This window comes from Liolophura sinensis, chromosome 11 (assembly GCF_032854445.1).
Source record: "Liolophura sinensis isolate JHLJ2023 chromosome 11, CUHK_Ljap_v2, whole genome shotgun sequence".
Lineage (NCBI taxonomy): Eukaryota > Metazoa > Mollusca > Polyplacophora > Chitonida > Chitonidae > Liolophura > Liolophura sinensis.
In genome coordinates, this window is record NC_088305.1 from 8503477 (window position 1) to 8528224 (window position 24748).

The 24748-nt window shown below is 39.0% G+C and overlaps 1 protein-coding gene across 1 annotated transcript; it reads right to left on the reverse strand.

Annotated features, from left to right (window-relative positions):
* Positions 1 to 8804: 8804 nt before the first annotated feature.
* On the reverse strand, positions 8805 to 18960 carry LOC135477827 (fibrinogen C domain-containing protein 1-like). The gene is made up of 5 exons (XM_064758032.1): positions 18918 to 18960; positions 13712 to 13869; positions 11999 to 12095; positions 10265 to 10429; positions 8805 to 9231 (listed from the first exon to the last, which is right to left on the reverse strand). The coding sequence occupies exons 1-5, from the start codon at positions 18958 to 18960 to the stop codon at positions 8969 to 8971; spliced, it is 726 nt and encodes a 241-aa protein (XP_064614102.1). The 3' UTR covers positions 8805 to 8968.
* Positions 18961 to 24748: the final 5788 nt, after the last annotated feature.

Below are 24748 nucleotides of genomic sequence, written 5' to 3' on the forward strand. Positions count from 1 at the left end.
CTACATTTTAAGGTAACGTCGCTGGAAGCCATTTCGGTTGTGACGCTGAACATACTTGACAGTAAAGATCTATACTAGTATGTGGCGTTGCTTTCAGCCGAAAATATTGTATTCTTTTTATAAAAAAAAGCGCTTAGCGGATTGAAATTAAGTAAGCGGTCTTACTTTCAGATCAAAAAAGTACAACTTTGAAAAGAAGAACAGAACATGTATGGTCCCTTATATCAAGATAACAAGTTAGAGTGTTAAATGGAGGAAGAGAGCGTAGTTCGGCAAAAGAGGACGTGATGTGTCCGCTGCAGTTTGTAATATGTGACACGATCACCTGAACGACCCCATATTCTGTCTTCATTCTGCAAGATTTAAGACAGTATTGGGTAAAGTGTTTGTGCTTTTTGTCTTTTGTCAATAACAGTGTTTATAAGGAGAAGAAATAGATGGACTGAAGTCTTAAAGCGGTAACACAGATCTTTACTGAAACAGAGACGAAACTCTGTGTATTAAGACTGCTGGAAGACGTGAATCGCAATGGAATTTTGTAATGGGAACCTCAGATCCGCCTTGATCAATACCCTTATACAGTGCACTGGGACTAAACTTACCCCTTGCCTTTAGGATCTGGGTTAACCGAAACCAGATATACTCACTGACGCACTTGACGTAAGTCTACACCAAATGAAGGAGTCGGCTTAAGCCAGATTACATCTATACATTCCCTTATACATAAGAAAATCGACGATGAAATATCAAACCCTGTGTTTTTGCAGGTCGGAGTGTAAAATTTCTTGAGACGTAACGTGAACTGATTTATGGTCATGTGGACTTTAAGAGCATACAATAGAAGAACGCTTAAAATGAGGGTCATGTGTGTTTGCCATGTGTGTGACATGTGTGATGTATTAGGGACCTGCACAAACTTTTTTCACCTATATAAACTTACGAGTATATTTTGTACTTTTTAGTATGTGTGTTCAAGTGACGTTGAATTAAAATAGCGCGAGAATTTGTAGCACAGCGAGGAGTACATTTTCATAACCAACTGGATTTTCGAGATTTTCCGAAGTAAAAAATGCGTTAATCAGAAGAAATTAGTCAACTGAACGATTGTATCATTATTTGTAATAATAATAAGATAATGATTATTGGAATTGTAACTGTTGAGATTGAGTGTGGTATATGCTTTTAGTATAATTACTTTTGTAAATATACCAGATGTGTGTATATGCTTCTGTAAACTCAGACTAGTAATCGTCCATTGTCGTCCATTGGATGATCTCACATTATTCTGGACAGATCATATTTAATTCCTCCAAGTCTTCTTTTTAATTCTTTTCTACATGTAGAACCACCTCCACGTGTGGAATGGTCATTTTATAGCCTATATGCATGTAGATATTGTAAAACCACTTCCACGTTGGGACTGCTCATTCTAATTTCTTAAATACTAAAGTACTAAATACTGTAAACACTACACAATCACTTGCACGCTTGGGCTGGTCCTTTTTATAGCCTTTACAGATACTGTAAAATTACCTCCACGTGGGGACTGGTCATTCTAATTTCTTATGTAAAGACTACAGAATAACTTCAACGCAGGGGCTGGTCATTTTTCTAGCCTATATAGGTGCTGTAGGATTACCTCCACGTGGGGACTGGTCATTCTAATTGGTTATGCAAATACTACAGAATCACTCCCACGCTGGGGCTGGTCATTGTTATAGCCTATATAGATACTGTGGAACCACATCCACGTATGGACTGGTCATTAGGATTACTTATTCATGTACTACAAATCTACACTGGGACTGGTCATTGTTATAGCCTATATAGATACTGTGGAACCACATCCACGTATGGACTGGTCATTAGGATTACTTATGCATGTACTACAAATCTACACTGTTACTGGTCATTGTTATAGCCTATATAGGTACTGTAGAACCCACTTGTGGGATGGTCACTCCAATTGTTTTATGTATTCTACAGAATCACCTCCACACTGGGGCTGATCATTTTTGTATCGTGTATAGATATCATAGAACCACCATATCGCTGTCTCAAAAACAGAAAATGAGCCTCATGCGTGTGTGACAAAGTGATTTGTTTCCCAATTATTTTCAGTCAAGAAATGTTCGGTCAAACTGCGAATAGATTATTATACATGTAATTGTATAAAATTCTGAAAAAAAAATTTAACTCTCCATGAAACCGTAAATTGGTGTTGTATCTTTCCATGAGTGATGGAACCCTGGTCTGTGATTAAGGCTGCTGTTTTTGTTAACATATGCATACACTGTATATATGGTCCACACTGCAGAGGTCTTCACAAGCAGTCGTGTACAGATTATAGACAAATGTTTGCAGGAGGCATCTTCCTAATCAGTGGGAACTAAAAAAAAACACTGGGATTAAGATAGGCTGTCTTATTTATAGGAAAACACTACTACCTTGGTTCACAACATGATATACATTTTGTCAGTTCCGACGTAAAGCCAAGGTCAAACTAGTTGGATTAGAACCAGTATGAATGACAGAAATGATCAAGGATAAAGAGCGTCCGATGGAAGCCTTTGGGTCCCTTAGCAGTGCTAGAGTGCATGTTAACTCGACACACTAGCATGGTGATGACTGGTTACAGTGGAAATATATTTTAATATTGTAACATCAATTTCGAAATAACAAGTCAGTTTGATAACTCTTTAAACTCTTTTTTTGAAATTCGAACAGTTTTCGAAGACTCTGTCACAGAGGTGGTTAACACGCCAGCGTGGCACAATGACCCAGGAGCCTCTCACAAATTCAAGTCCAGTTCAGACTGCGTTCCTCTCCAGCCTTAGGCTACAAGAGATGGTCTTCTAGCAACCTGTGGATGGTTGTGATTTCCTTCCTCCATAATGCTGGCCTCCGTTGTATAAGTGAAATGTTGAGTACGGCTTAAAACACCAATCAAATAAAAAAGTTTTCCGTTACTCACATATAGTGTGTGACACATTCAGTGTAGAGGAAATGTTGAGAAAACTGATGTAGACAAAATGAAACTTTATTTATTGCATATTATTATTATTTGACTTTATCTGATCGGTGTTTTACGCCCTGCTCAAGAATATTTCATTAATGATAGGCCCATTATGTGCTGTATTATTATATGGCGAACTTAATATTGTTAAACCGTTTCCGCCCACCATTATGCTGGCCGCCATCGTATAAGTGAAATATTCTTGAGTACGGCGTAAAACACCAACCAAATAAATAAGTAAATAAATATTTATTTATTTAATTGGTGTTTTATGCTGTACTAAAGAATATTTCACTTATACGACGGTGGCCAGCTTTATGGTGGGTGTAACCGGGCAGAGCCCGGGGGAAAACCACGACCATCCGTAGGTTGCTGACAGATCTTCCCACGTACGGCCGGAGAGGAAGCCAACATAAGCTTGACTTGAACTCACAGCGACCGCGTTGGTTAGAGGCTCATGGGTCATTACGCTGCGCTAGGGCGCTAACCAAATGAGCCACGGAGGCCCCAATAAACAAATAAATAACATTGTTAAAGGACACATGAAAAAGAATTCCTAAACGAAGAATATGGTTTTAAGGGAAATCTTTTTTGGAGCATATGTTATATCTTTTAATGGATCATCTATTTTTCCACATATTTCCCGTAGATAGCTGAAAACTTTCGGAAATGACGTCATTGATGAACTTGAACATTGATAAGAACGTGGGGTCAACTTTGTGCACACCCACTCAACCCCACGCCCAATTTGGACTCTTTTACCACACACACTTGTTTGATAGTTATCATTGCTGACCCCACCACTGCACATTACTTTATTTCTGGGCTGACCGCTGGGTCATTAAGAAAACTGTAGTGTAAAGCCAATTTTACGTTCCAAAGAAGAAAGCTGTGGCGCTTTTTGTAATTTTATATCTTAGGACACAATTCAAGCTGCAAACTGAGAGATAAAAACCAACCGTTTCACCGAAACCTTAGTAGGCCTACTGCTCGATCGTTAGTGCTCTATGATTACATTGTTATGTGCACGACTGCCGTCAGTTTCTAAATTTAGCTTGCCACTGTTTACATATGCTGAGTTCAGCGCCTGCTGTCTTCTTCTACCTTAGAATATTCCAGAATGCGCTCAGTTCGGTTCCTGTTTGTTTACATCAAGTGTTCAGGAATTTTCTTATTCTAGACAATTCCACCAGGCTATATAAGACCTATGAAAGCAGGTCAAAAGGGGAGAGAACGGAGAATTATTGAGAGATTTGGATGCTTTCGCTGTGTATTACTTTAGTTGGCCCTCTGTGCTGAATTTTGGTGTCTTTATAGCCTATGACTTTGTTATATCTCCACCGGGCACTTGTTCAGTCCGAGCTTGTATATTTGATTCGTGCTCTTGTGTACACAGTACTTATTAGTACATGGACCCTGTCTGTGGAATTTTGTGTATATTTCCTCATACACTCAGTTATACTGTGGATTTCCCCTCTTGTGAATTTGCCTCTGAGCATTTATGCCTGTGTGGTATATATTGTGGAATATATGCGTCCGTTTGGACTTGACACCGTAAGTACTTTAGTATTTGTATAGATACTGCTATCCTTCCTTGTTAAACTTAAGTACTTTAGTATTTGTATAAGTCTTATTATGTGTTCTTGTTAAAGCTAATAAATTGTTGTAAAATAAAATCTGCTGGTTTTGGTTACTTTTTTGTGCGGCTAAACTGTCGTGTATTTCGAACAAGCCATCTCTTTATAATACAGACAGTTTGGGTCGTAACAAATTGGGGGCTTGTCCGGGAAGTGAATTTGAATTGGAATTGAAAGGATTTTGTGTAAGTTGTGTCATTTTTCTAGCCCTTGACTCTGTAGTAATTTTTCCAGCAGATTTTATTCATCATGTCGGATTTTAAGCCCGACGAGTTTATGGAAGCGCCAGATCAGGACATTTTTGATGTGTTAAATAAGAATGATTTGTATGCTTTAAGCAAGTACCTGAATCTTAATATCAAAAGATCCTTACGTAAGAAAGATATGCAGTTTAGTATTGCTAAATGTTTGGTAGAATTACAGAAAGTTAAGGGAAAGAATCAGAGATTGTTACGTGGAGTTTATTGTTGCAGGAATACAATCTTGAAATCAAACATATAAAGGGAAAAGATAATGTTGTTGCAGATTGCTTGTCTCGTGTATAAGTTTTGTATAAAATGTTTAATTACATGTGGTTTTACAATATTATTGTTTAACATATATTGTTTAACATATATTGTAAGTAAAAAAAAAAGTTAGGAAAACTTTTTTTTCTTGAAAGGTGGGAGTGTTATGTGCACGACTGCCGTCAGTTTCTAAATTTAGCTTTGTTCTTTTGTTCTTGTTAAAGCTAATAAATTGTTGTAAAATAAAATCTGCTGGTTTTGGTTACTTTTTTGTGCGGCTAAACTGTCGTGTATTTCGAACAAGCCATCTCTTTATAATACAGACAGTTTGGGTCGTAACAACATTAATTACCGTAAGTTACCAAATTCACGATTTTAGTTTTTATGCATTCAGTTGAAGTTGTGCATTCATGTGTCTCATACAAGCGAGCTCTTTGATAGCTTGCTACCAATTTTAAGAGGCTGTATTTCAGGCACATCAGGGAGAAAGTTTACTGGAAAAACTTACGCGGAGCAGCATTCTGTGTGTTTATGTTCCAGCGTGTTACACTGACAAACTGCAACGTCTAGACTTGTCCGTGAACAAAGAGTTTAAAGGCGAACTGAACAGCAGTCCCAAAGCTGGTAAGCTGGGAGAGGAAGCTGACGTGGACACGAAGACTTCCATCATGAAGCCCATACATAACAGGCGGTTGCCTACGAAGTAATTGACAAGCAAAGACAACTTATTTAGACTGGCTTTCTAAAATCCGGGCTAAATGTATTTAAGTTAATATAAATGCTAGGCACGGTATGTTGTAATGTATTGTCTGTACATGTGTTTCTTTCCTTTCTTAAATATTAGTAATTTGACAGTCAAAAAAGGAAAGTCATTTAATCTTGTTCTTCTTTCACCAACTTTACTTTTGTATTGGAAAGATTTTATGCCATGCTAGATTGTATACTCGCTGGTTGTTTATTTCCCTATAATATAATATAACTCCCAGGTAGCATTGGGACCGGTGCAGTCTGGGGCAAAATTCGTCTGTCCGTCGTCGTCATGGAAACGAACTGTTCTTCCCTCCGCACATTACGCCGTCGACCGACATCTAAAACATGGTTATCTCCCTTAGCACCGACGTGTATGATGTGTTCAACCACTTTGGCCTGCAGTCTAGATACATTTCGTTAAGCATTTTACGTACATATGCTGGCAGTAAACTACTTGAGTAAAAAAAAATAAGAATCGTTTTTCTAAATTTCAAGCTCTTATTTAAGAAAACGTGATTTCCAAGCTCTTTCTAGATCTGGAAATCACATCTAAAATCAAGCAGTTTAGAACCCTGTCTCTCCGACTAGAGATGATACACATTTTATGTGCAGAAATCACTGGCTACAGCCCAATACCTGGCTGAAACTGTTGATCAGGTGTATCCGCTGTGGACGACAGCTTGGACGTGCCTTTCTCATCATACCACCTGTCAGCCTCTTGATACTCTGAAGGCGAAGATGCTGCCATTTCTCATGGAAGGCAGCTCCCAATTGAGCCAGATCATGTACAGGTGGATCCATTGCTTGCACACGACGACCACCTGGCCCAGTTGACGTAAAACGCTTGATGAGCTACCAAATGACTTTGTTATTGAGTAATTTCAACCACTGCTTTAACACTGCTCACCCCAGAACCATACTTATAAAGTCACTGTTTCACATCAAAACCAGTGATGATTGAAATGCATGTATGTTATCATTAAGACACATGGATTCCAATCTTTGTGCCTTTTTTCATTTGCGGAAGGGTCAAACTATTCACAAGACTTAGACCATAGAGAACAAAACCAGAGAGGCAACAACTGTGTGGTAGGTGGCAAATAGTTACACATAACCGATGGAAAACGGATAGTCAATTTCCATCAATTAAAACAGAGTTTCTATTCTGTTTATGTAAATGGTTAAATCGTAGAACATTACACGCTCCTAGCACAATGTCTCAAACAGAATTAGGTAAAAACATGCAGTGATGTTAACTGCAATTTATAAGACGTCACTGGTCTAGAATTACTTTAAATTCCGAAATGTAATCACATTTAATGTTTTATTTGTTTATTTATTTGATTGGTGTTTCACGCCGTACTCAAGAATATTTCACTTATACGACGGCGGTCAGCATTATGGTGGGAGGAAACCGGGCAGAGCCCGGGGAAAACACACGACAATCCGCAGGTTGCTGGTAGACCTTCCCACGTACGGCCGGAGATGAAGCCAGCATGAGCTGGACTTGAACTCACAGCGACCGCTTTGGTGAGAGACTCTTGGGTCATTACGCTGCGCTAGCGCGCTAACCGACTGAGCCACTTAGACCCCTTTCATCACATTTAATAGACAAAAAGATTAAAACTGTACAAAGAAATTTCATTAACATTAAAACAATGCAAAACTGAAGTGTCTTCAGAATTCCCAACACTCCATCATCTACAAATTGCTGTTACAAAACGTATTTCATAAAATGACAACTGTTGCAAGTAATGGAAGGAGAAATGTGTAGGAACATTCCACAGGAAGTCTGTTATTGTTCTGACAGGGATAAAAAATAGATATAATGAAATTTTGTCAATTAAATTTGTGTGCAGAATAGTAGTACAGAGATGTCCTTATACTGTACGCGTATCTGAGCCGCGTATGGGGATTTGTGGGCTCTTTGTGATACAGTAAAATTGTGCTTTACCCGTGTGACGGGAAGGTATGGATATACTCCTCTGTTTGTTAAACGACAGATGTGACGTCACGCTATTGTCTGAGCAGTTGATTTTTTTTTTTAAATCCACAGTTTGGCGGTTTTAGTGGTGAAAACTTGCACCACCTTAGTGTTACTTCGTTTGGTGTACGGTAGAGCGGAATTCGAACCCCTCGAACACAAGGCTCTACATCATTCTTAAACCTCTCTGAGCTATCCAGGATGGCCGTACAACCTTCTCCTTTTAAACGACTACATGTTTGTTATGACGTCAATTCTTTGTCTGACCGGATTCGATTCCACTTAGCGATCTGAAAGGCCTTCTTCGCCGGGCCAGGGAAACTGGTCCACTTTCATGCGTGGCCGGATGTGGGCATCCACAGGTTTTGGATCACGAAATCTACGTCGCCTTATACCAATGACTTCATCTGTGTACTAACATGACACGCCTGGCGGCACAAAAGTTACGCAGCTTGGCATGCAAAATGTCTTGTTTTTGTTTTGTACACAAGATATTCCATGGAAATCGGGCTAATCACTTGACCAAGTATTTGTATTGTTATGCACATACATAAACTCTCAATTTTTTAAAAATTATGTAAATTTATTGCATGGGTCTATGATGTCGTGTAAGTAGGAGAAAACACTCGTAACTGTAGGTTCTTGAGAAAGAATAAACTCGAAGCTCGCCCCTCGTTCATTATGTTTCAAAAACCCATAATTACGATTGTTATCTTCAGTACTGACTGATGTTTTGTGTATAGATCCTTCTAAAAAGTTATCGTTTTTGTGTTTTCTCCTTTGAAAATTTAGATAGCTCACATGTGGTTGCCTAGTCAATGGACATATTGTGATCAGCCTTGCGGCATGTTATAGTTATATAGTCAGACACATCTCTACCAGTAAAATGATAAAATATAACATAAGTCATATTGAGTTATTTAATATTTTTTGTTTTAACATCATTTGAAAAGGTTAAAAACAGGAAAAGAAAAGGAAAAAAGAAAGATCAAGTGAAAGTTCAAAAGAAACAATTATCACGAACTTTTGATCTGTCTTCGCCCATAATTAATAATCTATCACGTGTATCGTCTTTTTAATTGATTTTCACCGGGCGTATCTTCATCTCGCTGAACTGAAGAGGGAGATGTTTAGACGACCATTTGTACCACGTGACTGATGAAGTATTTACTGTGGACTTCCCCTTCACATGAACATACAGCCCATTCAGATTACTGTAATGGCAACTATTGTACCACCATGCCCCATGATATGTCGCAGCACAGCTCCCACCGGCGTAGTCCTTATCTCGGTCATATGTGGAAAACTCCAAGCCATTTTGGTGATCCATTGAGTCACCTGAGAGAACAAAGAAAAAATGATTCAAAATCTGTAGACACACAGACTATTGCACAGCTCATATTGACTGTATTTATTCATTTGATTCGTGTTTACTGTGAGAAGGATCTGGTCGATAAGTCCAAAAGAAAAAGTTAGTCACCAGCGACTATCCAGACTCGCCCCTACCCGCAAAATTTGGTGACCAAAAAGGGTCGAAGCGGCCATATAAGTTAGCATCAAATTTTCTTTAGTCACCAGTATACGGTCAAAGTAACGCGTTAGAAAGATCCCTGAAGTAAGGTAAAAAATAAGAAAAAAGAGGTTTTTTTTGTGTTTGTTTGTTTTCTTTTTGGGGGGGGGGGTGAAATCAATTAAAACTTACTTAGTCGCAATTCTTTCCTCACTCGAATAAACAGGGTCAAAGCCAGCATTGTTACCAAAATTATATTGGTTGTTCTGACATCTGATATAATACTGGCTCATGGTTACCTTCACCACAAATGTCTTAATACAGACCTTGTAGTGCTGTATGTGGTCAGGGTATCACAAGTGATACTGACACACGTACAGTGTATATCACATGATGTGATCAAACATAAAAACACCAAAGATGACCGGAACTGATCAATATATTGATATGTTGGGAATGAATGGCGAGCATGCATAGGTCTACATATTTTGATTTAAAAAATTATTGGCCTATCTAATGCCTAATACATGTATTCGTGATATCTATAAACCGGTCATACATTGGCCTATTGCCGTTCCCCAAATTCAGACCGATTGTTACAGTATGCCTACTAAGGGTGTCGGCCAATCTTTTTCACCACGAATATTTGACGTTTATAAGTTTGGTCGCTTCTCTTCCACCTTTCGCCCAGAGTTTTTCCACCATGATTCCTACGGTCACCAACGGATGAGCTTTTAATCACATTGAGTTGCAAATTTTTAGGGCAAATTTTTGCCTGATTTTAGTTGATATGTTTTGTTTTTTAATTTATTTTCTAAGACTGTGTTTTTTTTTTTTCAGAAAAAATGTCGGTCAACTCACCGGCATTCCCCTTGAATGTGCCCAGTAAGAGCCGGAAGTTGTGAGACTCGTCTGCCACACGGAATCTGCTGTAGGAAGCGTAACCCGTTCCCAGGGTGTAGCTTCTCATATTCACGAGGAGTTCAAAGTGCGCCTGAGAGGTCAAGAGATGAATCTTTTGCAGGCCTGGGGAGACAAAATTGGATGGTTTTGACTGGCTACTGTATTTGTGGGAACTACCTGACAAAGCGCTGTTTGTGGGATGCAGTTCGTCGTATTATATCACTTCGGCATATTATGTTACATGGATAATATCGTCATGATATCTGACAGATGTAATTGCAATTCCAGGCAAACTGGTTCTGATAATGATTTCTTATTTGGTATGTATGTTCACTGTGGCAGATTTAATCTGCGGCTGTTGTGATCACATTTCACGTTTACACTAAACTGACAGAAATTAGTTTCAGCGGTGTGTTGGTAGGACGGCAACTGGGAATAAAAGGCTTCAGCGACGTCATCGCAATGGTAGTCAAAAGCGCTTCCGATAAAGATTTCACTTTTAATCTGTAGTTTTAAATTGAGGTAAACTGCATTCTTATGTTAACTAAGGCTGTTTACAAGAAGTTGTTGATTTATATTACAGCAGGCTAGAACTGAACACTTTGAATGATAGGAATACTCCATGTATCGTAGTCATTCCCGATTAGAGAATCCCTATTTGATATACAGGTTCTTAAGTTGAGCCGTTTTCAGGCAACCGATAGCATGCCTTTTATTTAAAAATGGAAAACTAGGTCACCACGTGATTTGAACGCCCTATGGCGAGGTTAATCTCTTTGGAGCCGAAAATAAGTAATAAAATAAGTATATATATATATATATATGGTAAACATGAATATATGCTAAAAAAAAAAACCTAACGGTTCAAAAGTAATGATTCAAAGACACTGCATCAAACGCCTTTCCCAAGATTTTACAATGAGTACAATAGTGCTGTTGGAAATTATTGACAAAAGTCTAGCGATCTGTGAGCTATATGAACAGTTGCAATGACAGCTCAATCGAGATTCATATTTTGTTATCTACAACTAATATCCAAGTACGGCAAAAGATATGAATACTGATTTCACTAAGTCGAGTAGAACATACCTTGCGTCTTTCCAACACAACTGAAAACTGTTCACTGTTTCTATTTGAATGATTCCATCCTATTTTCGTACTTTGTATACCTCTTTAGTTATTAGGTGGTCTGTGTTATAAGTCGCTTTGGGGAATATACTTTGCGATTATTGACCTGAAACGTCCTTATTGGTTGACGGCTGGTACACGAGTGTCTGTTTCGGCGTAATTATTTCTAACGCTACCTAAACACTTACGTTTATTATTCGACATAACAGTTATTTGTTCTTGAACAGTTGCAATTAAAGTGCGAGTGAGATACCTACAGTTGAATTTTACCTGAAAATTATTCACATGTTTATGTTTTGAATGTTGACTGGGATTTCATGCACAGAAAATCGACTCTGTTCCCTGCAACATTGAAAACCAATGACTGCTGAGTATGCCTCCACCATAATACTGACCGTCGTCAAATAAACAATTAGAATAATATAACCATGGTAAAAAATACTTCCCGCCAAAGCCAGTTAACAATGAAAAATCTGTGGTAATTTGGTGAGGTAGACGTGGTGATATTAAATTGAGTTAAGTAAGATTTAATGCAGGACCTTTGACCTGTTTAAGGTAACTCACCCAACCAGAACTCCCCGTAGAGGTTACCAAACCCATCGGTGTACTTCTGCCAGTCACGAAAGAAGTCAACAGAGCCATCTTGTCGTCTTTGAAACACCTGGAAAGTCAGTTAACATCAAGTTTACCATTTACCAAACACAGACACAATTAATTTATGTCGGAGTTTTTTTTCACCTATACGACGGCAGTCAAGATTATGTGGGAACTGGGCAGCGCCCAGCGGATACCCACGAACATCCGCAAGTTGTTGCCAAAGGCATAATTAAAATATGAATTATTGATATATTTCCAACCTAAGAACATCGTTCTGCGGTATTTGTATGTGCGTGTTCATGCACTTTTGTATGGATGTAGGACTGGTTGACATGTGTTGGTGTTAGGTGGTTTTCAGAAGAGAGTTTTCTCTTGCAGAATGTTTTAAAATAATGTATTACTTTTATTAATACAACAACTTGTTAAAGCGTCATTTCGCATGTCAGAGTAATTTTCGCTTCACAGAAGCATATGATTATTTATTGGATTTATTACCACACGGTCGACGTCTAACTCAGTGGGTTTGTCAAACCCCACGATTTCCAATATCATTCCTTAACGTGACGTGTACCACCCTTTTACAGTAGCTGAGCCGACTTTTCTTCATACCTGTTATCTGGATAATTTATTAGCGCAAGCAGTAAGGGGTAGCATAATCTAAGATCGCTTTGACCTCAAATTTATTTATTTATTTATTTACTTGGTGGTTTACGCCGTATTTAAGAATATTTTGCGTATGCGACGGCGGCTATTATTAAGGTGAAAGGAAACCGTGCAGAGCCCGGGGCAGTCGCACGACCATCCTCCGGTTGCTGAAAGTCTTTCCTACGTACGTCTGGAGAGGAAGCCAGCATGAGCTAAACTTGAACTCACAGGAACCGTATTGATGAGGTATTTTTAACCAATGAAACAATCATTTCAGTCGTTCAATGCAAATTTCTTTATTTTTTTTTTGGAAAAAAGTTTGATCTCTGACGTTGTTAGTTCTTACTGCTCTTGCGACAGGAGTTTTTTTTTCAGATACTTTCCAAAGTAAGAGAGTTTCTCCTTTTCATAATTCCGGTGTTAAATATCAAATAAAATACAAAAAATAAGTTAATTTGTTGAAACTTTTGTTATTTCTGTTGAATATGTAACTGTATTATAGATCACGATCTAACTACATTTCTAAGTATTTTGTGTAAAATTATCACCACGGACCTTATTAACTTGGTGTTGTTCTGCACTGAGTTATCCACAAATGCAGATGACCTGATTGTTTGATTCTGAAACGGCATTCCACTGTTTAGAATTGTCTAACAGACGTAGATCTAGGCGTCGTAGCAGACAGTCGCAAACCAATCGTAAATCATGACGAGCGATACAGGTTTGTCATTTTATTCATTTATTTGATTTATTTGATTGGTGTTTTACGCCGTACTCAAGAATATTTCACTTATACGACGACGGCCAGCATTATAGTGGGTGGAAACCGGGCAGAGCCCTATGGAAACCCACGACCATCCGCAGGTTGCTAGAAACCTTCCCACTTACCGCTGGAGAGGAAGCCAGCATAAGCTGGACTTGAACTCACAGCGACCGCATTGATGGGAGACTCTTGGGTCATTACACTGCGCTAGCGCGCTAACAACTGAGCCACGGAGGCCCCTGTCATTTTATAATCCCTATTTACAAACTCACCAACCATCCACCTCCCTGCGTCACCATGTCACAGTACACAAGGAAGCCTTTTCCCACTCCGAACGGAAACACTCGGTACACGCCGCTCTTTGTGTGGTTGCACTTCTGTATTACTGTACAATCCGTACGATATGCGCATTCGAGAAAATTGCTGTGATCTGAAAAAACAATTCCTGGCGTGGTATTAATTGTGATTTACATCAATACACGAAACATCGATCGTAGTAATACTCTGTAAACATTTGTACACAAGAAATACTTGACCTGTACGATATCAGCCTATGATGATGAATTCTGGACAAAACCTTAACTTAATGATTTACTAGAATAACGCCAAGTACAGTACTGTAGCTCTCCCTGTCGATGTGAGAACTAACAAAAGTGAGCGGGCTACTACATCTATCCAATTATCCCTATTGGAGAAACATCACGGAGGAAATGTAAGGTCTTAGAATTTTAAAAAATCAGTTTTTAACAAAGCTCTGTTGCACAGCCTTTACTTGTGTAGCTGGTCACCACAGTTTTTGTATTATTTTCACAATAAATTTTCCCTAAACACAATATTTAGGCTATGTTAATCTCTAAAGTGCATTTAAAAATACTAGGTTTAATTCGCGGAACTCTGGCCGGGTGACGTCATGGCTGTGAATACATCCCTCTATTGTGTATTGAAAAGCCCTACAAAGCATAGTCGAATCCATTAGGCCTACCCACTGTACCCCTACGTGTACACCTCTAAAATAGCACTCTGAAAATATTATAAGTGAAACAGTTTTACAACAAATATCTTGAAAGAAAGGCTACCGGAGTCGTATTAGATCTGGGAAAAGCATAGAGACTGCATGATACAATGGCCAATTTTCGCTCATATATCGACCACATAGATGATACAAATGCGCTCCTAACTGGTTCGCCTGACACCTATTGGACATCCAACGAATTATGGTCGTGTTTGTGGAAAATTTTTCACGGTTTCACAATTAACAGACTATAAATTTTTAAAGGCATGTTGAGCGATGCAGAACTTAGACACAGGGATGCATGCAGTCGGGCCAGCCGATTGTGAGTTTCACTGACGAGCACAGTCTGCCACTCAACGCCGTCAAACTAACGATCAAGTTAATCACTTGTGTTATATCGCCGGCAAAAATAAATAAGGCTTCAATTATACTGAATGGAAACAACGATGGGTGACTAATAGAAATGTAAATTTAAAATGTGCATGCGCACACAGCGGCTTCTAGCGACTTCTTTAAGTTCGTGTCACAGGCTGCTGTTTCAAATAAAAAAAGCTAAATAAATTCTGCATTCAGGAACAGAAAACCCTGACGTATTTTTCCTTCAGATTTTTGGGGGATATTATAAGGCTCGTCCTTCGGCCTTTTCCTTTAGAAGGTTTGGCTGAATTAGCAAGTCTCATACGACTGCGATCTATTCCCCCGTAATCAAAGTGCGGTTTTATAGAGATCTGGTCCGTATTTTGTAAATCAGTGGCTTAATGTCTGCAGTGAATGTACCACTGTGAGGTCAGAAGGTCAGCGGTGGCTCGATCGTAGCGGAGTAGATTTTCTGATGTTTCATGACTAAATGACTAAGGTTTTTTTTTTTGTTTTTTTTTTGTGTGTGTTTTTTTTGTGTTCGACGTTCTAAACCATCGGAATGGATCCAGGGGACGTCAGACTATCCATCTGCAGTTTGTAAGCCCAAGCGTTGGGGATATACTTTAATTATCTAAGCCAGCGATATCACCGAAAGTCATCTTGACATGCCAGAGTTGTCTTCAACTGGATTAATACTCATCCACATAAATTCACTCACATTCTTTGTTCAAATCAAAGTCTATTTTTTGAAATCGAAGATAAAATATCTCTTCATTCAAACTCACCTTTTTGCACGATATATACTCGAAATGGGGTTCACTGCATGACCCTCCATATATTCATTTATTGTTTGAATTGATATTTTTCATTGCACTCAAGAATAATTAACTTATACGATGGCGGACAGCATGTATGGATGGAGGAAACCGGGAGAAACACATGAGCTAGATATGAACTCAAAAGGACCGCATTGGTGAGAGGCTTCGGGGTCACTGTGCTGCATTAGTGTACTATGCTTTTCAATGGGATAGAACAAATCCATTGGACTTATTCAGTCACCTTTATCTTAAATTTAAACTCTTATTTTGACATCTGATTCTTAAGTTCGGTTGAGAGCTCCTCAAGTGAAAACAAAGCTCAGAGTAACAGGCCTTCAGAACCAGGTGAATGATTTGACTTCTTTAAGTTTATTTATTTGTTTGGTGTTTTACGCCGCACTCAAGAATATTTGACTTATACGACGGCGGCCAGCATTGTGGTGAGAGGAAACCGGGGGCAACCCATGACCATCTGCAGGTTGCTGCAGACCTTCCCACGCACGGCCGGAGAGACTAGTTCTTTACGTGGCTAAGCTTGTAATAATGTAGGGAAAATTTTAAACTTTACGGTAAATTTAATCACTGCATGAAGTATTATGTGAAATTACCTGTTGCACTTATCGTCTACTTAAAATAGTGTTTCCGATGCGAAATACATGTTGCTTACATTGTCTCAAAAAGATAACAATGACGGTTTCGTATTATTTCATGTTTTAGTCGGTGACAACTCCATGCGTGTGAACTACCGTACTGTTCTCAAACTAGTATGAATAAGTGTTATCAGATGTACATACCGGTCCACGTGGAAACATCGTCTTCATCGACTTGTTCCACCAATGGTTGAACATCAAAATTCTTTAAAAATGTGTTATACGAAGACGCCACAAAGCCGACGCTGAACAAAAGAAGTCCACACATAACGGACAATATCTTGGATTGTTAGAATATGACAGCTCTCGACTGAAGATTGTAGGTTCACATACACTCTACAGTGACTTTATATCTGCTTGCTCAAACCGGATTCGTGGGCTGTTTTGACAGATATTAGCCTCATCACCGCACGCTGCTTTTCCCAACTGATGTTAAGAAAACTGTAATTTAAAGCCTGTTTTACGTCATAAGAGAAAACATGCGAAGTTTTTTTCTACTTGTAACTGTTGAGACATATCCTAACTTAAATGTTGAGAAATTAACAAACCGTTTTGTGTATCGTTTAAAAGAGCTACTTAGTGAAGTTGTAGTCTGTTGAACACTAAATAATATTGGTATCGCACACAGGGAGGTCAAGCATATTTCCTGTCTCAGATAGGGTGTGAAGGTGACCATAATTCACAACTCCATTCATAACTCCAGGCCATTCACCCTGTGATAAAATCTTAACTGAGGGTATGTTTCGCAGAGATCAACCTGTCCTATTTGTCTTCCAAAGTAGTCATCATACAAAAATTCTCCTTCTCAAAGACAGATCGAGAAACAAATCTGATAAATGCTGTTATACGTTTACAGTGTCACATGACATAGGCATGCAATTTTCTATAACAGCACATCTCTTGTATAATTACGTTGTCGTCTGTTTTACACTTTAAGGCAACGTCACTGGAAACCATTTCCGTTGTGACGCTGAACATACGTGATAGCAAATATCTATACTAGTATGTGGCGATGTTTTCAGCGGAAAATATTTAAATTAAGTAGGCAGTCTTACTTTCAGTTCAAAAAAGCACAACTCTAAAAAGAAGATCAGAACATGTATGGTCCCATATAACAAGATAACAAGATGCAATGTTAAATGGAGGGAAAGCGCGTAGTTCGGCAAAAGAGAACGTGATGTTTCTGTTGCAATTGGTGACACGTGTATGTGACACGGTCAACTGACCGACCCCATATTCTGCCTTCATTCTGCAAGATTTAAGAATGTATTGGTTAAAGTGTTTGTGCTTTTTGTCTTACGTCAAAAACAGTGATAATACGGAGAAGAAATAGATTGACTGAAATATTCCATGAAAAACGGCGTTCAACTGACAACACTTAAAAGACTGTACATCTTATAATACTGCATATTGCATCTACAGCTATAACGGTATTTCCCCACTATATTGCTGGCCGCCGACGTATGGTTGAAAGAATATTGAGTACGGCGAAAAACATCAGTTAAAAAAATAATAAATCGACGGTTACAATTGTCTTAAAGCGGTGACATGGATCTTAAGTGACACAGCCTTGATCAAAACCCATATACAGTGCACTGGGACTAAACGTATCCCCTGTCTTCAGGATCCGGGTTAAGCGAAACCAGATATACACGCTGACGGACTCGACGTAAGTCTACACCAAATGAAGGAGTCGGCTGAAGCCAGATTACATCTATACATTCACGTATACATAACAAATCTCTCACAGCAAGGTCGACGATGAAATCTCAAACCCAGTGTTTTTGCAGGTCGGTGTGTAAAATTTCTTGAGACGTAACGTGAACTGATTTATGGTCATGTGGACTTTAGACCATACACTAGAAGAACGCTTAAAAGGAGGGTCCTGTGTGTTTGCCACGTGTGTGACATGTGTGATGTATTAGGGACCAGCACAAACTTTTTTACCTATATAAACTGACGAGTATGTTTTTGTATATATGTTACAGTGGCTTTGAAGTTAAATAGTATGAGAATTTGTAGAACAGAGAGCAGTACATTTTGATATCAAACTGCAATTTTAGAATTTTGCGAAGTAAAATATCAGTTGGTCAGAGAAAAATTAGTCAACTAAACGAATGTTTAATAATTCTAAGAGTACTCCAATTGTAACTGTTAAAATTCACTGTGGTATTTGCTTTTGGTGTAATTGGTTTTCTATATATTCCAGATCTGTACAGACTGTTCTGTAATCTGCTGAAGTCATTGTTTCTTGCGGATAATTTCGTGTTCAGACCAGTAATCGTTCATTGTCTTGGATTGTCTCACATTAATGTGGACAGATCATATTTAATTGCTCCGAGGCTTGTTTTTAATTATTTTCTACATGTAGAACCACCTTCACGTGTGGAATGGTCATTCTAGTTTTTTACAAAAAAAAAACATACAACCACCTAGTGCCACATAGATACTTTAGAACTGCTTCCTCGTGGGGACTGGTCATTCTAATATGTTCTGTAAATAATGCACAATTACGTTCATGCTGGAGCTGGTCATTGTTTTAGACCAAATAGGCACTGTAAAACCTCCTTCGTGTAGGGACTGGTCATTCTTATGTAAAATATGTAAAATATTTTTTATGTAAATCCAACAACATCACCTCCACGCAGGGGCCAGTAATTCTTGTAGCCTATAATGGCCATTCTTATTGCTTATACATGTACTACAAATCGACGCTGGGGCTGGTCATTGTTATAGCCCATATATATATATACCACCATATGACTGTTTTAAAAAAACAGAAAATGAGCCTCGTGCATGTGTGACAAATATCATAAATGATTTGTTTGCCAGTTATTTTCAGTCAAGAATTGTCCAGCCTCCAGCCAAACTTTAAATATATTAATATACATATAATTTTAATGGTGTAAAATTTTGAAAAAAAATATAACGTTGCATAAAAGCGTAGTATCTTTGTTGTGTCTTTACATTCCTGAGCAATGGGACAGTGGCTGCTGTTTTTGTTAACATATGCATACACTGTATATATGATCCACACTGCAGAGGTCTTCACAAGCAGTTGTGTATAGATTATAGACAAATGTTTGCAGGAGGCACCCTCCTAATGTATAGGACGGCTGCAAACACCAATCATATAAAAAAGTTTTCCGTTACTCACATGCAATGTGTGGCACACTGAGTTTAGAGGAAATTTCGAGAAAATTCAAGTAGACAGAATAGAAGTGAATTTATTGCACCTTATTATTTGACATTATCTTATTGGTGTTTTACACCCTACTCAAAAATATTTTACTAATGGTAGCAGGAAACTGGTTAGAGCCCTCGGGAAACCCACGACAATGCGCACCTGCTACCACGTACGACCGGAGAGAAAACCAGCATGAGCAAATATACACGGATATAAAACTGATGTCTTCCATGCTGAATAATTTTTACGCACAAATTTCAAACTAGCAAAAGCAATTAAGGATATATTAAGCTTGTTACAGAGATGAACCGCCCATCATATGCTGCATTATTATATGGCGAATTTAGCATTGTTAAAGGACACATAAAAAAAAATGCTACATCTTTTAATAACCTTTCTATTTTCTACATATGTTTCGTTAATAGCTGAAAAATTTCGGAAATGACGTCATTGACGAACTTACTAGGAACGCGAGGACAGTTTTGCGTACACCCACCCAACCCCACGCCCAATTCGGATTCTTTTTCCACACATATTTGTTTAATAGTTATCATTGTTGACCTCACCACTGTAGATTACTTTTTTCTGCACTGACCTCTGGGCCATTAAGAAAACTGCAGTGTAAAGCCAATTTTACTTCCCAAAGAAGAAAGCTGTGGCGCTTTTTTGGACTTTTATATCTTACGACGCAACCCAAGCTGCATATTGAGAGATAAAAACCAACCGTTTCGCAGAAACCTTAGTAGGCCTACTGCCTACATACATATACCCTACCTAACAGGCTGAAATGTAAGACAAGAAAGGAACTGCTGCCAAATTTCAGGAGCCATAGGAAAACATATCAGCTTAAAAACACGGAAATCAAACTTATACCAAAAAATTAGATTCCGCTATAAGTATGTCTGAAATACATTTGACAGTAATGAGCTGGTTACTAATGATAGTTCGGTTGCCTTCGGCATAACCAGGAGAAAAAGCAGGAATTGCCACAGTTTTACTACTGTCAGCATGTGTACAAATTGCGCGCGTCAAGTCTATACTAAACCTACACAGTTGGGAGACACGTGCAGGTTAGCTTCGGTGCAGATGATTGTGTATCTTGTTCAGGCATCGACTTCTGTGATCGGTTGATCCTTAGCATTCATACAAAATAAACCAAGCGTTAATAAGCCAAACACTCCACAGCGCACATTATAATATAAACACCCATTTTATACAAAAAATAATAATAGTAGAAGCGCGATTTGAGGGTGTTTTGTTTTGATGTTGGCGGCAACCAGTCCCAGTGTGGAGCAGTCACATCCCATGCTGGTTGGAGTAGTATACAAACTTTTAGCCACTTGAGTCCATGCTGAGGTATGTGGACGAGGTCATGGTCCCATATTTTCAGAAACCAGGGAAAGTCCTAAAGCTACGACCCACACAAAAATGCCTGGACATTTTTTACCTCGCCTGTATAAAGTAGAGGAGTCGCTTATGTCGAACCCTGAGCGTCGGCGTCGAATAACAGAGAGAGCAATTTTAAACAAAGTGTTAGTGTAGTATCTGTTAAACCACTGCAGATATTGGGGTCAGCGTTTGCACACATGTAGATCACAGCAGCACGAGGGGAATATTCCATCGTTGATTGGGTTTGTGCATATTAAATACCGTGAATTACTGAATTTCTGACTTAATATATAGTGTATATTAGAATCACTGTTAGACAAAAATGTTAGAGATGGTATCTTAGCAGATATTGTATGTATTGACCTGAGGCTTTACATGCATATAAAGCACAATGAGGCAATGGGGGTTGGTCCATCGCTCCAATATCAAGTTGCTGCATTTAAGGCGCGCCAGGGAGAAAATTTACTGGCAAAATTGATTCGGAACAACATTTGCAGAATTACCAATCCGACAGTCCGTCGTCGTCATGGAGACGAAGTGTTATTCCCTTCGCTCATTACGCCGTCATTAATGTACAATAATATTACGTTCCTAAACATGAGAGCGGTATTAGCGTGTCAGGACCGGCAGCTAACAGGTGGTTATCTCCCTTAGCAGCTATATGTATAATGAGAGCTTTAATTGTGTAAGACCACTTTGGTCTGCAGTCTAGATTAATTTCTTTAAGCATTTAACAGGCATATGTTGACTGCAAGCTACTTGATACTCCAAAAAAATTTCACCGTTTTCTAAATTTCAAGCTCTTATTTGAGAAAACATGATTTCCAAGCACTTTCTTCATCTGGAATCACATCTAAAATCAACAAGTTTAGAGGCCTCCAACGAACCCTGTCGCTCCGACTAGAGAATGTACATATTCTATATTCAGAAATCAGTGGCAACAGCCCTTTACCAGGGGGAAACTGTAGATCGGGTGTATCCACTGTGTACCTGGATGACAGCCTGAATTTGTCTGATACCACCTGTCTGCCTCCTGATACTCTGACGGCGAAGATGCTGCCAATCCTCGTGCATGACAGCTCCCAGTTAGGCCAGATCATGAACATGTAGGTCCATTGCTACCACACGACGACCACCTGGCCCAGTTGACGTAAAGCGATAGCAAATGACATTTTATTGCGTAATTTCAGCCATTGCTTCAACACTGCTCACTCCAGAACCATACTTGTAAAGCCATTGTTTCACATTAGAACCAGTGATGACTGAAATGCATGTGTGTTATTATTAAAACGTGAATTCTAATCATTTTGTCGCTTTTTATTTGCCGAAGGGTCACACGATTCACAACCAATTAAGTTTTACACTCTTCTGACACAAAATAACATTAATCCACAAAATCGCCACAGTGACAACCACGGGAGTACTTAATTGCTTTTACTTTTAATTAAACTCCTTGCGTCTATGTCGAGACAGTCAGTACAACCGTTCGCTTTGAGCATTACCAAGGAAGCTCGGGCCCACACACTCTAGGAAATGAGCGATCGAAAATGTGCTTGAGATAATTCGACAGACGATACGATAAGGAACACAATTGTCTGCAAATTTAGTTGCGTGGAGAGAAATTTAATATTTCATTTTTTTTTTGTGACAACCTGCTACGACAGCGGAAATAGGTTTTTACGTGAAGCACACTGTGATGTTGGATTGGGGCCATCGTTGGCGGGACAACATTTTTGCCAAACCTAACGTCAGAACAACCTCGTTCTAATGACAGTGACAGCACTTTTGTGGCATGGACTTACCCTGCCACAAGAAGACACAGTACATATACTCACACCTAATGACTCCTCGTCATATGATTCGAAACATTGTTGAGTAAGACGTAAAGTGCCGTGCATACATACATACATATATACATACATACATACATACATACATACATACATACATACATGCATACATACATACATTTGTTTTTTTTATTATTTGTTTCTTTCTTTTTTAAGTATATGTGTTCAATAGTGGAAATTATTTTCAATTAGCTGTTTTTTCCAGAGGTTCACTAGGTTTGGAAGTTGTGTCGTGTTGTTGTGTTTCGGGTTGTTCTTGTCGGACGAATCTGTGTGCTAGTCGCACGTGGAACGATCCTCATTGCCCTGCCATCCCAATGTATGATATATCTCTACTTAATTTAAAACTAATTCTTGTATTAAATTTATAGTTGCACTGTAATTGCACTACGTACCGCAGGCTTCTGGCGTCTTATCTCCGCCCTTGACTCGTCCCAAGGCTAATCTATGTGTCGGTTAGTTAACAGTAACGATTTGTCTATTATTCTTCTCTGATCCACTAGCGAGGAGAAGGACAAAAGGTGACAGTGCTGTAGCAAGCACTAGACCCGCTTAAATAGGAGTACAATGTTGTACAATGTTGTATAAAGCTATTCGAGGGGACTAATACAGGCTTGAATGACTATGGCTTAACGCCAGGTCGGCCAAGACACACAGTGGCGAGAACACCAGGAAACAGTGAATTGTTTTTGATCAAAAGAACTAAAATTTAGTTAAAACCCGAAAACCATAATATTTTTATGACATATATATACACGTTAAGTAATGACAGCATCGCCAGACAATAAAGTCCACACAGTTAACAAGGGTATGTTTACTGCTGTGTTCAGGAGCACTAACACCAGTGGAAATACAGTTTTGTGTTAAGAGAGAATACCCAAAAACTACTCAAAACTACTCCATCTATATGCCACATTATTAAAGACTTAGACCATAGAGAATAAAACTAGAGCGAAGACAACAGTGCGATAGGAGCAAATGGTCCCAAATTGGCGATAAAAAACGGACGGTCAATTTCCCTCAGTTAAAAAAGTTTTTATTCTGTTTATGCCAATGATTAAATAGTAGCAAATTTCTATAGTCCAAAAATGTGGGCTGTTTGGGATACAGTAAAAGTGTGCTTTACTGGTGTAACGGAAGTTATGGATATACTCCTCTGTTTGTTAAACGACAGATGTGACGCCACGCTTTGTCTGAGCAGTTTATTATTTTCGAGAATCCACACTTTGGTGTTAGCAGTTTCAGTGGTGAGAACTTGCACCACCTTAGTGCTCCTTCGTGCGGTGTACGGTAGAGCGGAATTCGAACCCACGAACACAAGGCTCTAAATCATTCCTATACCTCAGTGAGCTCTCCGCTATCGCCATGCAACCTTCTCCTTTTATTTTTTTTTTTTTTTTTTTTGATTGGTGTTTTTACGCCGTACTCAAGAATATTTCACTTATTCGACGGCGGCCAGCATTATGGTGGGTGGAAACCGGGCAGAGCCCGGTGGAAACCCACGACCATCCGCAGGTTGCTGGCAGACCTTCTCACGTACGGCCGGAGAGGAAGCCAGCATGAGCTGGACTTGAACTCACAGCGACCGCATTGGTGAGAGACTCCTGGGTCATTACGCTGCGCTAGCGCTTTAACCGACTGAGCCACTTCTCCTTTTAGCCGACTTTATAACGTTTGTTATGACGTCCATTCTTTGTCTAACCGGATTCGATTCCACTTGAGATCTGAAAGAACTTCATCTCCGAGCGAGGGAAACTGGTATTCTTTTAGACGTGGCTGGATTTGCGCATCCACAGGCTTTGGCTCACAAAATTTACGCCGCCTTATACCAATGATCTCAACTGTGTACCAACATGACAAGCTGAGGCACAACAATCACGCTGCTTCACATGCAAGATATCTTGCATTTATTTTATACGAAGGGTGTCGGTTTAAAGATATTCCACGGAAATCTGGCTAACCCCATTCTCCAAGTGTTTGTATTGTTATGCACATACATAAACTGTCAGTTCTTGAAAAATAATGTGTAATTATTGCACTGGT